Source organism: Hyperoodon ampullatus (assembly GCF_949752795.1).
Source record: "Hyperoodon ampullatus genome assembly, chromosome: 3".
Lineage (NCBI taxonomy): Eukaryota > Metazoa > Chordata > Mammalia > Artiodactyla > Ziphiidae > Hyperoodon > Hyperoodon ampullatus.
This window is the reverse complement of record NC_136916.1, coordinates 49,199,320-49,211,999: the sequence shown is the minus strand read 5'-3', so window position 1 is coordinate 49,211,999 and position 12,680 is coordinate 49,199,320. Positions and strand designations below refer to the sequence as shown.

General features: G+C 36.4%; 1 protein-coding gene across 2 annotated transcripts in view; it reads left to right on the top strand.

Moving 5' to 3' along the window:
• Positions 1 to 12,680, top strand: part of ADAM10 (ADAM metallopeptidase domain 10) — a gene marked incomplete at both ends in the record, with an annotated part of 122,147 nt that overhangs the window by 62,573 nt on the left and 46,894 nt on the right. The window contains 2 exons of one of the 2 annotated variants that reach the window (XM_079700100.1): positions 6,836 to 6,985; positions 11,627 to 11,719. In XM_079700100.1, coding sequence (XP_079556226.1) covers positions 6,836 to 6,985; positions 11,627 to 11,719 — 243 coding nt within the window. The remainder of the gene's footprint in view (positions 1 to 6,835; positions 6,986 to 11,626; positions 11,720 to 12,680) is intronic. The other variant, XM_079700101.1, reaches the window with a different exon arrangement.

The following is a 12,680-nucleotide window of genomic DNA, read 5'->3' as shown; positions in this document are numbered from 1 at the left end:
CCACTTTACAAAGCTCCAGTGTGGGAGGCCTCTTAGCTCACAAGTAACCAAACTTTTATCCAATTATCTGAAAACAACACAATCTAAGAACTTCAGGAAAACAAATATTGATATACAAATTATGGATACTCTAAAATGCATTTCCTGTGGGTAAAATGCAATGTACATTTATAGTGGGAAGCAGCGGCATAGCACAGGGAGATCAGCTCGGTGCTTTGTGACCACCTAGAGAGGTGGGATAGGGAGGGTGCAAGGGAGATGCAAGGGGGAGGGGATATGGGGATATACGTATACGTATACGTATAGCTGATTCACTTTGTGATACAGCAGAAACTAACACACCATTGTAAAGCAATTATAGTCCAATAAAAATGTTTAAAAAAACAAAAAACTTTTGTTTAAGAAATGGAAGTGAACTTGGGTATGTGTTTCTGCATTAAAAATGTATGTTCTAGGATTTCTAAAAGATTTATACTGCCGTCAGGAAATATTTATATTTTTTAATGCTCAAAGAGGCCAAGTAACTTGCTTATAATAAAGGTGTGATGCTGCGATTTGAGTACAAATCTGCATGACCCAAAAAACATAATGTGTCCAAAATATTCTCTTACATGTTTTATCATAAAATTTAAAAATATCCAGTCTGAACATGTATTTTGTATAAATGTGTTTATATTAATATGAAAATTAGAGTGACCAACTTCCCCTGGTTTGCCTGAGACTTCTCCAGTTTAACATTGAAAATCATGTGTCCCTAAGCAAACCAAGATGGTTAGTTACCCTAATAAAAATCATCATACTTTTGATATTTTAATTGTAAGTTTTTCTGCCATTGACTGTTGACGTTTTATTCTTTTTTTGACCTCCTTTATTTCATATATAGGTGATAGTTTTATGGTTATTTAAAACACAAGTTTAAAATTAAAAATTTTTTATTTTTATAATAAAACATCGTATATTTTGAACATCCTTTCTAAAAGTAGTAGCATGGATTAATATTTCTTGAGTCACAAATGCAGATTTGTATGTTTCTTGATCTGCAAAATGGCATAAATAATACCATTTCAAATGGGTCTTTTAAGTCTAAGTGAGATTTTATTCTTGTATTCATTGAACAATTTTGTATTGATCTCCCATATGTCAGAAGATCTGTGATAGGTTCTGGGAATATGTGGAAATTAAGATGAAGGCTTGTCCTCACAAAGTTTATAGTTTAATTGGAGACACAGAAAAATTGAAGATAGTAAGAAATGGAAGAAGATTAAGCAGAGGGTGATATTCTACACACAAGAAGACTAGTTAACCTAGCCTTGCAAGTGTTTGAGGACAATAATCAGAAACTAAAAGAAAAAGCAGAAGTTAGGTTGACCATGAAGAGATGGAAAGAGGACGAACAGTATATACAAGGCCAGAGAGATAGCAAGACCAGTAAAGAATTCTTAACTTCAGAGTGAGGTGCAAAACTAGAGACAAGGAGACTAATTAGGAGTTGTTGCAGTTATTCAGTTGAGAAGTGATAGTGGCTTGTACTAAGGTATCGGCAATGTGGATAGAGAGGCTGAGAGTATAGATTGCTAGATATAATACAGTTTAACAGTGGCTAGACACAACATTTAATATACAAATGTAGGTTGTATATTTTTATATCAGCAGCAGACCACCAGAAATGTCATGTAAGAGAGGACACCATTAAAAATAATACCAAGGATATTATGTATCTAAGAATAAATGTAACAAATAATTATAAGACCTGTGTAAGGAAAATTACAAAATTTTATAAGAAATGTTACAGATGATTGATTTTATTATGGAGAGATATACTATATAAAATGGAACATAATACCTAATATAAAAACATTAATTTTCCCCATATTGATTTGTAGATTCAGTGCAATTCCATAAAAATTACAACATGATTTTTCACAGCACTTGATGGGTCTAAAATGTTACAAGGAAAAGTGAAGGCTAAGAAGAAATGAGGCCCATCTGAAGGTGATGAACAGGAAAGAGAGATTTACCCTGGAAGATATTAAGACTGACTCTAGTAATTGAGAGTGTACTTTCAGCATAGGGATGTACAAATTGACCAGAGGAATAAAATTGAGTGCTCAGGAACAGATCCACACGTATATGAAACTTTGTTATGTGGTAGAGGTGAAATCTCAAATCAGGGAGGAAAGTAGAGACTATTGAATAAATGGAGCCGAGAAAATGTTTATCCATTTGGAAAAAATGAAGTTGGATCTTCATCTCACATTATATTTAAAACAAAACAAAACTCTATAAAGTACTAAAACGAAAACTTTGAAACTCTTAGAACAAGTAAGTGGAGATTTCCCTTTCCAGCTGTGATAGAGTAACTGGTATCCAACTAGCCATCCTGTAAGAAACAACTGGAAAACAAAACAAGAACAACAACAGAAAAAAGAAACAATTGTTTTCAAATATTGGCCACAGGCAGTACAGGATTGAGATACCTGAGAGAGGAGAAATAATTATCTCTGTGATTTCCCTGACTTTTTGACTGGAGGCAAAATTTTAGGAATGGCACAATGAAGGGCATTTCAAGAAGAGTAAGAAGTGCACAGCGCTGTTGCACAATAGAAGAGATACGTTCAGGTTCTGGAAGGCTGAGGTATCTGGATTTATGGACATAGTACCTGAGAGGAGAGAGCTATGCTGAAAAAAAGCTCTAGATATCTGCACAGGGGTTGCCTTGAATCTTAGCCGGATTCTAAGCTGTGCATGCACAGGGTGAGGTTCTATGAGAAAACTACCCGAGAAAGAAAAACTACTGAGGAATCTATGAACTGAAACAACAATCAGAAATTGTACTTGGTAGAGATCTCAAGCCATGCTTGGAGTAGGCTAATCTCACCCTAGACTAAAGGCTACTCCAGACCTGTCCTAACTAAGCTGAAAAACCAAGCTTCAGAAAGATCAAGGTGATTTTCAAGTAAATTAGTTGCCTGTCAGAACAAAGCTCAATAATACTTGTTAAAGAAGGACACTGAATGCAGATACTCAACAATGTAGCATTCAGAATGTCAGATGTTCAGAAAACATTGCTAGATGACCAGAAGCTCAAGAAGTTGGAAAATGTGATCCATAATCAGAACAAAAAACCACCCAGATAGAAACAGACTAGAAATTACAGGCATTATTACATGAGGGCTTTGAAACAACTAATATTAATGTGTTCAAAAAACTACAAAAAGCTATGAAAACAAAGAGAATAGTAATTATAATAAAAGAACCAAATATAATCTCCCAGTGGGGATTTATCTAGTAATTGACAAACAGATTTTCAAAGTTATATGGAAATGTAAAGGACCTACAATACACAAAACAATTTTCAAAAAAGAACAAAAGCTAGAGGACTTATACTACCTGATTTTGAGATTTACTGTAAAGCTACAGTAATCAAGATGGTGTCATCTTGACCTCAGGATAGACTTACAGGTCATGGAACAGAATAGAGAGTCCATATCCATTTGGCCAGTTGATTTTCACAAAAGTCCCAAGGTAATATAAAGGACGAAAGAGCAGTCTGACAGATAGTACTGGAACAATTGAATATCCATAAAAAAAAAGAACCTCAACTTATACCATTACACCTTATACAAAAATAAACTCAAAACGGATAATAAATCTGCATGCTTAAAGCTAAAATGTAAACTTCTAGATAAAAACATGGAGGAAATTTTTGTGACTTTGGAATGGACAGCAATTTCTTAGGACACAAAAATACCCTGCCGAAAAAAATTATGAACGCGACTTTGTCAAAATTAAAAACTTCTCAAAAGATACAGTTAAGAAAATGTAAAAAGAAGCCACAGACTGTGAGAAAAATGTCAGCAGTACATATATCTGACAGAAGGCTTCTCCAGAATATAACAAGAACTCTTATAACTCAGTTTTTTTAAAATGGTCAAACCTCAATTAAAAAATGGGCAAAAGCATTTGAAAAGACACTTGACAAAAGAAGATATTAAAAAATATTTTGTATTTTCAAGTAGAGAAACACTATGAATAAGGCATGGAATCTTTGACTATTAAAGAATTGATGTATTTCACTCTATGAAAATTAAGAGTAAAGGACACCTTAAAGTGAAGACAGTTACAAACTTTGAGACAATATTCTCAATTCATAACATGGACAAAGAATTGTTTTCAAGAAATAGAGAAGTAGTCTTTCTCCTGTTTAGAGCAACTAATAGAGACCAACCTGACCTCAAAATATGAATATTTAAAAAAATATGTTATATTTGTGTCCACATGTGTGTGTATTTGTTAGAAGGCATTGGAGAGATAACAAAGCTGTGAAGAAGTGTGGGACCAGATCTTAGGGAAAAAAGAGAGCACTTAGGAAGGTGAGCCTGACGTTTGGGGCTACCTTTTCTCTAGCTGTATCTTCCAGTTCCTGAGGAGGTAGCTAAGAGACTGAAAAGCAGAATAGAACCCTCCAGGTTCTTGAGGCTAAAGATAAAAATACTATTTTGGGACTTCAGGTTGGGATCTTGAATGAAGGGCTGCTCCCTAGAAGTAAGGGTGAATCAGAAAATGTTCTGCCTCCCCTCACAGGGGTTAAAGTTTCACACCACATCTTCTTAATCTCTGATTGGATTAAGGTAATCGAGGATTACTAGTGCACCAAGGCTCATTGCCTGCCAGAAGTGAAAACAGATCTTCTCTTGAGAAAGATATCATTACTTGAAGCCTCAGATTATATCTGTGGTTTTCCATGCACATTGTCTGGCACTCAGTTCAAAATAATCAGCACATTAGCAAATAAGGCAACATGATGGAAGAGTGAGAGGGAAAAAATTATTTATCATACATTAGCCATTCAAGAATAAATGACAGGTATACACCCTCAGAGAGCTTACAGTATAGCTGGGGTGTCAGACGTGTAAACAACCTAAAGGTATGTGAATAATGAAATGATCAGATACAGATACAGACTTTATAATATGTTCAAGTACATAAAGAGGAAATTAAAAATTTCAGCAGAAAATTGAAAATGAACAAAAGAACCTAATGGAAATTCTAGAATTGAAAAATATAACAACAGAAACGAAGAATTTGACGGGCTTAGATCTGAATAGTACGTCATAAAAACATAGGGCAAACCACTTAGAAACAAAAGTGTAGAAAATACAGAAAAGAGCTTAAGAGACATAGGTGATACATTAAAAAGGTCTAAAGTATGTGTAATTGATACCTCAGAAGGAGAAAAAATGAGAGTGAAATAGGGACAGATGGTGGCTGAGAATTCCACATGTGACAGAGAATATCAAACAACAAATTTAGTAAACCCTGTAATTAGCGCAGGAAAAGTCTTTCACAAAGAAAATAACACTAGCACAATATTAGAGAAGTCTAAAAACCAAAGAATATACTCTTAAAAGCGACCAATAAAAAAAGTCTAGTCACCTTCAGAGAAGCAACAGTAAAAATGACAGCTCATTTCTCATTGGAAACAGTTGAAACCAGAAGACAATGGAATGTGCTGAAACAGTAACTGCCATCCTAGAATGATGTACTGAGCGAAACTAGATAAAAGTACAATGAAGACAGTAACTAAGAGAACAGTCAAACATGGAGTTGTCAAGGGAGAAGGAAATTATAAAATGTGAGTGTAAATTTGGAATTGTGGCTTAAAATTTAATTAAGTTGAATTCTCTATTACTCTGTCATCAAAATTCACTTAACATGGTGCTTTTAGATGTCAACAAATGTTTAAGTGCTTGGATTCAATAGCAGTGTTAATTCTTTAAACAAATACTTATTGAGTGTCTACTGTTTGCCTGTGAAGCGTGTGTTAGCTGATAGTAGTATAGTGAGACGCAAACACCAAGATAATTTCTTCTTTCCAGAACTCTCATTCTAGTGGTTGAAGTAATGGTGGTGGGCTGGGGACAGAAAATAAACAAATAACCACATGATAAACTGTAAAGGACATGGGTACATGGTTCTGTGAGGTGGTATGATGGGTTAATTGGTCTTTGCTAAGTCTGAAGAAAAGAAGTTAACTAGATCAGGAGAGACAGCATCACCATGTGCAAAAGGCTGTGACAGGATTCAGACCGTGTGTTGGAGGATTGGAAAGAAGGCCTATGTAGCTGTAGCACAGAGAGCTAGAGTTGGGTAATGTAGTAGGGTCTCTCTGTGAAGTAATATGGAATGGGACGAAACTGGACAGGTAAGTAGAGTCTGCAGTGCTGACTGGGTGGTGCATATCAAGGGTTTACGACTTTATCCTTAGAGCATAGGAAATCATTGAAATACAAATGCAGGTGGGTAATATTTTCAAAATTGTGTTTTGAAAGGATTGCAGTATGAAGATTAGATTGAAGGCCAGAAGTGGATAGAGGTAGATTCCCATCGCTCAGATTGCAATACTCTAGGTAATAAGTGATGGCGGCTTGGGCTAATGTGATGGAGCTAGAGGTAATGGGCAGATGCCCTACGTATTTAGAAGCTAAATCTGACAGGGCTGGGTGATAGATTGGGTATTAGAGGTGAGGTAGAGGAAGATATCAAAGTATTGTAAACTACTGTAAGACTTGCTTTATATTTACATATTAAATGGTATGTTTTGAAAATGTTTCAAAGTTAAAGAATTGGCTTGAATAAATAAGTCATCTATATAGTAGAATGTTATGAGACTGAAAGTGGTGTTTATGAAGAATTTTTAACAGTGCAAGGAAATACCTATGGTCTTACATAATAAAGTAGAAAGTGAAATTGTTCATAATGTGTATTCTTAACTATATAAAATTATAATAGTGAAGCATACTGATGATTAGAAATGACTCTTTTTGACATATAGACACCTCAAGAAGAACATGCTATTAATGGTCCAGAACTCCTGAGGAAAAAACGTACAACTTCAGCTGAAAAAAATACTTGTCAGCTTTATATTCAGACTGATCATCTGTTTTTTAAATATTATGGAACACGAGAGGCTGTGATTGCCCAGGTATTTATAATTTTGCTACTATTTTAGTTTTCATATTCTCATATTGTTTCATTATACCTGTATATTCCTCTAAAAATTAAAGTTAGTTCATATCTCATTCTGGAAAAATAAAAAGTATGTATTTTCAATTGTGATATGAGAAAATATGTAAGATAAGAACACAAATAACTGAAGGACCAGTTAGGATATTTTAGTGTCATTCTAAAGAGAGATGTAAGAAAATGATTTCATGAAGGAGATGACACTGGGAGCTTAGCTTGGAAAAGAAGGTCAAATTGTCATTTGTGGTCTTAAAGGAGGGAAAGGTAGAGGAGTCTTTCCAATGAGAATCTTTAATTTCTATTCTGTATTCTCCTTGTACTTAACACTTTCTAAGTTACATTACTATCTGCATTTGTGTCTTATTGAAGTATAAATTTTTTGGAGACACTCTTCAAAATATCCTTCTTTATTTTGTGGTACGCAGGCCTCTCACTGCTGTGGCCTCTCCCGTTGCGGAGCACAGGCTCCGGACACGCAGGCTCAGAGGCCATGGCTCATGGGCCCAGCCACTCCGTGGCATGTGGGATCTTCCCAGACCGGGGCACGAACCTGTGTCCCCTGCATCGGCAGGTGGACTCTCAACCACTGTGCCACCAGGGAAGCCCAAAATATCCTTCATTTTGAAGGTATCCAGTGAGAGTTTGATGAATGCATTTTGAGTCCAAGGATTTGAGACTGAGAGGGTGGAGGTGTCATTAGTATAAATGGTAAACTCATTTTGTTGGTGGTGATGAACTTACTTTTAGACACATTTAAAAGCCCATGTACATGGTGATTATAGGGTATTGAAAATGTAGAACTGGAGCTTGGGAGAGGTTGGCCTTGAGCTCTCTGCATGGAATTTAAGGGTGCAAAAGAGATTGTTAAAATAAGGAGAGAGAATGAAATCAAAAGGGAAGGAACTGGGAGATAAAATCTCTTTATAGTGAATAGGATGACGAGGAGAAGCTATGGGCTAAAATATAATAGTTAAAGAGGTAGGAGATAAAATAGGATTAGCCAAGGAATAAGCAAAGTTTCACAACAAAATGCATAACCAATAGTGTCATATGTGGAGATACCAAAGAGAATGACTACAAAGTAATTAACTCGATGTATATGTATGTCAAATATACAATGTATATTTGTATATGTATGTCAAATCATAAGGTACACTTTAAATATCTTACATTTTGTCATTTATACCTCAGTAATGCTGAAAAAAAGAAAGAATGATTATAAAGGTTAGCTGATTTTTAGTTATTAGAATATTATTGATGGACTTTAAGCAAGCTCTCAATAAAGTTGTGAGGGTGAAAACATTGTGAACGATAAGGAATGGGTTGGCAGGAGCAGTTAGGGTTTCAAGAGATGTGAAAAACAGAAAAAAAATGGTGTCTTAGGAATAATATGGAATATTTGAGTGAAAGGAGGATAATGAGAAGTTGGTCAGAAGAGGAAAATGATCCAGTAGAGAAGCAGTGTTAGATATGAGAGAGAAAAACTGATGAGAAAGAAAAACTGATGTGAAACAATGTCCTTGAAGATCCAGTAAAGATTGGGGTTAAGAATATAGAAAAGTTACCCTTTAAGGAAGAGTTACCATTTGAGGGAGATAGAAATGGATAAAGATAGAAACGTTTAGGGACTTCCCTGGTGGCACAGTGGATAAGACTCCGTGCTCCCAATGCAGGGGACCCTGGTTTGATCCCTGGTCAGGGAACTAGATCCCACATGCATGCTGCAGCTAAGGAGCCCACCTGCTGCAACTAAGACCCGGCGCAACCAAATAAATAAATAAATATTTAAAAAGAAAGAAAGAAAAGTTTGAAGATTAAAAGATCTGCGATCAAGATGAACCCTCAGTAAAGTAAGATGTCTGATCAGTCATCTGTGGAAAAATGTTTGAACTACCACTGTTGGGGGTGGAGAAGGATCAGTGAGAACTGGATAAGGGATTGCTAGGCCAAGCTGAGAGTAGATAGCACAGATTTATAATGGACTTTATCAGCAGTGTTATGATATTCTTTATCATTGTTTGGCAACCTGGGCTACTGTCTGTGTGTGTGGGGGGGGGTACGCGGGCCTCTCACTGTTGTGGCCTCTCCTGTTGCGGAGCACAGGCTCCGGACGTGCAGGCTCAGCGGCCATGGCTCACGGACCCAGCCGCTCTGCGGCATGTGGGATCTTCCCGGACCGGGGCACGAACCCGTGTCCCCTGCATTGGCAGGCGGACTCAACCACTGCACCACCAGGGAAGCCCTGGGCTACTTTTGAAATTATTATTGTTAATGCTTTTAGTTGACTATTTATGTTTATATAATTTCTTTGAAAATAGTTTTGAACCTATATATATATATGCATGTTTTCACATAAATGGTAGCAAGAGTGCTTTTTGTAAATGAACATGGGAAGGTTGTATATAGAGTGGTTTAGAAGCCAGAGAGTTAAGTTGGGAGTCAGCTAGGAAAAAGAGGGTCTTTTTGTGTTCTATCACCCTGTTTACCTCTTCTTAGAATTTAGCAAAATCTGAATGTATGTTATTTATATTTGTATTACTTCCTTCCCTTCCTCCCCCTCTAGAACAAATCTGTAAATTTATAGGGACCTTCTCAATTTTGTTTACCCCTGCACCTGCAGCACCTAAAACAGCACCTACCATTTAGTAAATGGTGGACAAAACTTACAGAATATGTACTATTGCATCAATGGACAGACTAAAGTCAGAGACTGACTGAGTGTCCTGATATTATCAGGGAGGTATTCACAGATGTTTGAGCTGAGTCTAAGGGGTTGATACCCTAGGCATAAGGAAGCAGCATGCGAAAAGGCATGGAGGTATGACATTGCAGGATGGAATTGAGGAAACCAAGTTTTATTGGGTTGGCCAAAAAGTTCGTTCCGTTTTTTCCATAAGATGTCACTAGTAGTGCTTAATTGTCTTTAATTTCATTTGAAACAATTTTGTTAGATTGTATTGTGACAGCTGTCAGATCAGCATGCATTAAAAAAAACTTATCAAAATTGGTGAATTTTTGTGTAGCCATTTTAATATTGATGGAAGAAAAACATTTGGCCTATTATGCTTTATTATTTCACGAAAGGTAAAAACATAACTGAACGAAAAAAGATTTGTGTAGTGTATGGAGAAGGTGCTGTGACTGATCAAACCTGTCAAAAGTGATTTGCAAAGTTTCGTGCTGGAGATTTCTCACTGGACGATGCTCCATGGTTAGGTAGACCAGTTGAAGTTGATAGCAATCAAATCGAGACATTAATTGAGAACAGTCAATGTTATACCACGTGGGAGATAGCCGACATATTCAAAATATCCAAATCAAGCACTGAAAATCATTTGCACCAGCTCGGTTATGTTAATTGCTTTGATGTTTGGGTTCCACGTAAGTTGAGCGAAAAAAACCTTCTTGCCCGTATTTCCGCATGTGATTCTCTACTTAAACGTAACAAAAACGTTCTGTTTTTTAAAACAAATTGTAATGGGCAATGAAAAGTGGATACTGTTCAACAGCAGTCCCCAACCTTTTTGGCACTAGGGACTGGTTTTGTGGAAGACAGTTTTTCCACGGATGGGAGTCGGGGGGATGGGTCAGGCGGTAATGCGAGTGATGGGGAGCCGCAGATGAAGCTTCATTTGCTCGCCCACTGCTCACCTCCTGCTGTGTGGCCCAGTTCCTAACAGGCCGAGGACCACTACTGGTCTGCGGCCCAGGGGTTGGGGACCCCTGCTGTACAATAATGTGGAACGGAAGAGATCGTGGGGCAAGTGAAATGAACCACCACCAACCACACCAAAGGCCGGTCTTCGTCCAGAGAAGGTGATGTTGTGTAGATGGTGGGATTGGAAGAGAGTCCTCTATTATGAGCTCCTTCCGGAAAACCAAACAATTAATTCCAGCTAGTACTGCTCCCAGCTAGACCAACTGAAAGTGGCACTCGACAAAAAGCATCCGGAATTAGTCAACAAAAAACACAGAATCTTCCATCAGGATAACACAAGACCGCATGTTTTTGTGATGACCAGGCAAAAACTGTTACAGGTTGGCTGGGAAGTTCTGATTCATCCCCTTCAGATTTACATTTATGTGCACCTTCAGATTTCCATTTATTTTGGTCTTTACAAAATTCTCTTAATGGAAAAAATTTCAATTCCCTGGAAGACTGTAAAAGGTACCTGGAACAGTTCTTTGCTTGAAAAGATAAAAAGTTTTGGGAATGGAATTATGAAGTTGCCTGAAAAATGGCAGAAGGTAGTGGAACAAAATGGTGTATACATTGTTCAATAAAGTTCTTGGTGAAAATGAAAAATGTCTTTTATTTTTACTTAAAAACCAAAGGGACTTTTTGGCCAACCCAATATATGACTGAGGCAAGAGTGCATGTTTGGTTTTGGCCAGAGAAAAATACGGAAAAGTCACTGAATTTCCCTTCTCAGTTCCAGCTCACTAATCTTTTTCATCCTTTCATCTAGTATATGATATTGACATTTTAAAATTTGAATGTGGTGGAATATGAATAATTCTTGATTTGGGAAATGGAAATTCACAGTCTTTTTCACATTTCGACATTGTCTCTAAAATGTCTTTTTTTTTAAATCAATAGATATCCAGTCATGTTAAAGCGATTGATACAATTTACCAGACCACAGACTTCTCTGGAATCCGTAATATCAGTTTCATGGTGAAACGCATAAGAGTAAGTAAGGAATTTCAATAGTTAAGAACATTAAGAAAGAGAAACAATAAGGATCATGTTTACAAAAAGAAAAATGCTTGACTTTTACTTCATCTTTATGCATTAAATAGTTAAATTGTATTTGCTGATGCAGGTTATCTTTACTCTTGGGTTTTACACACACAGGGGATACTTGGGTTTATGACTTAAGGAAATCTATAGGGCTTTAATCTGGACTGCAGAAGAGGTATGGTAGAAAGTACTGTTTTCTATCTATCTAATTAACATACCAGTTAGAAAGCACTCTAAGTAACTGCAGATACCGTACTTGACATTTTTCTCCCTGATATTATTCCCCAGTTTCTTCAGATTTGCCTTATGCAGTGTGTTTCAGAGTGTGTCCCATTTGATGCTGCAGCGGAGGGAAGGATAGATACAGTGGTTAAATACAATTGGAAGTTGGAAAAACACTTAATACTGTTTCCTCTTGAAATTTAACAGTGCACACTAATGTATTTCAAGTTTTGAGAAATCCTTTGGGAAAGAATTCCATATTTTTCTAAGCTAATTTAACCTTTTTGTATTAATATCAGCTGAAACTCCAAAGACCTGCAGTTCACATTTTGAGAAATGCTGATCCAGAACTACTGATTCTTAGTTTTAATGTTATAAATTGTTAATAAGTAAATATTATTATTAACAAATTGGACTGTTTCAAAAATTTTCTAAATATGAATTCTTTCAAAGTATAAAGCTTTTAAGAATCTGAGTTTATAAGCTAGATAACCTGGGTTTTAAAAATCATCATTTTACAAAAGTACTTGCCACAGGGTTTCTTTATTTAAAAAAATTTTTTTAATGGCTTTTATTGTTTTTAAATGTTATTTTTTATTTATTTTTTGCTGTGCCACATGGCTGTGCAGCGTTTTTTTGGCTGCGCCGGTAACTTGCAGCATCTTAGTTCCCCAACCAGAGATCGAAC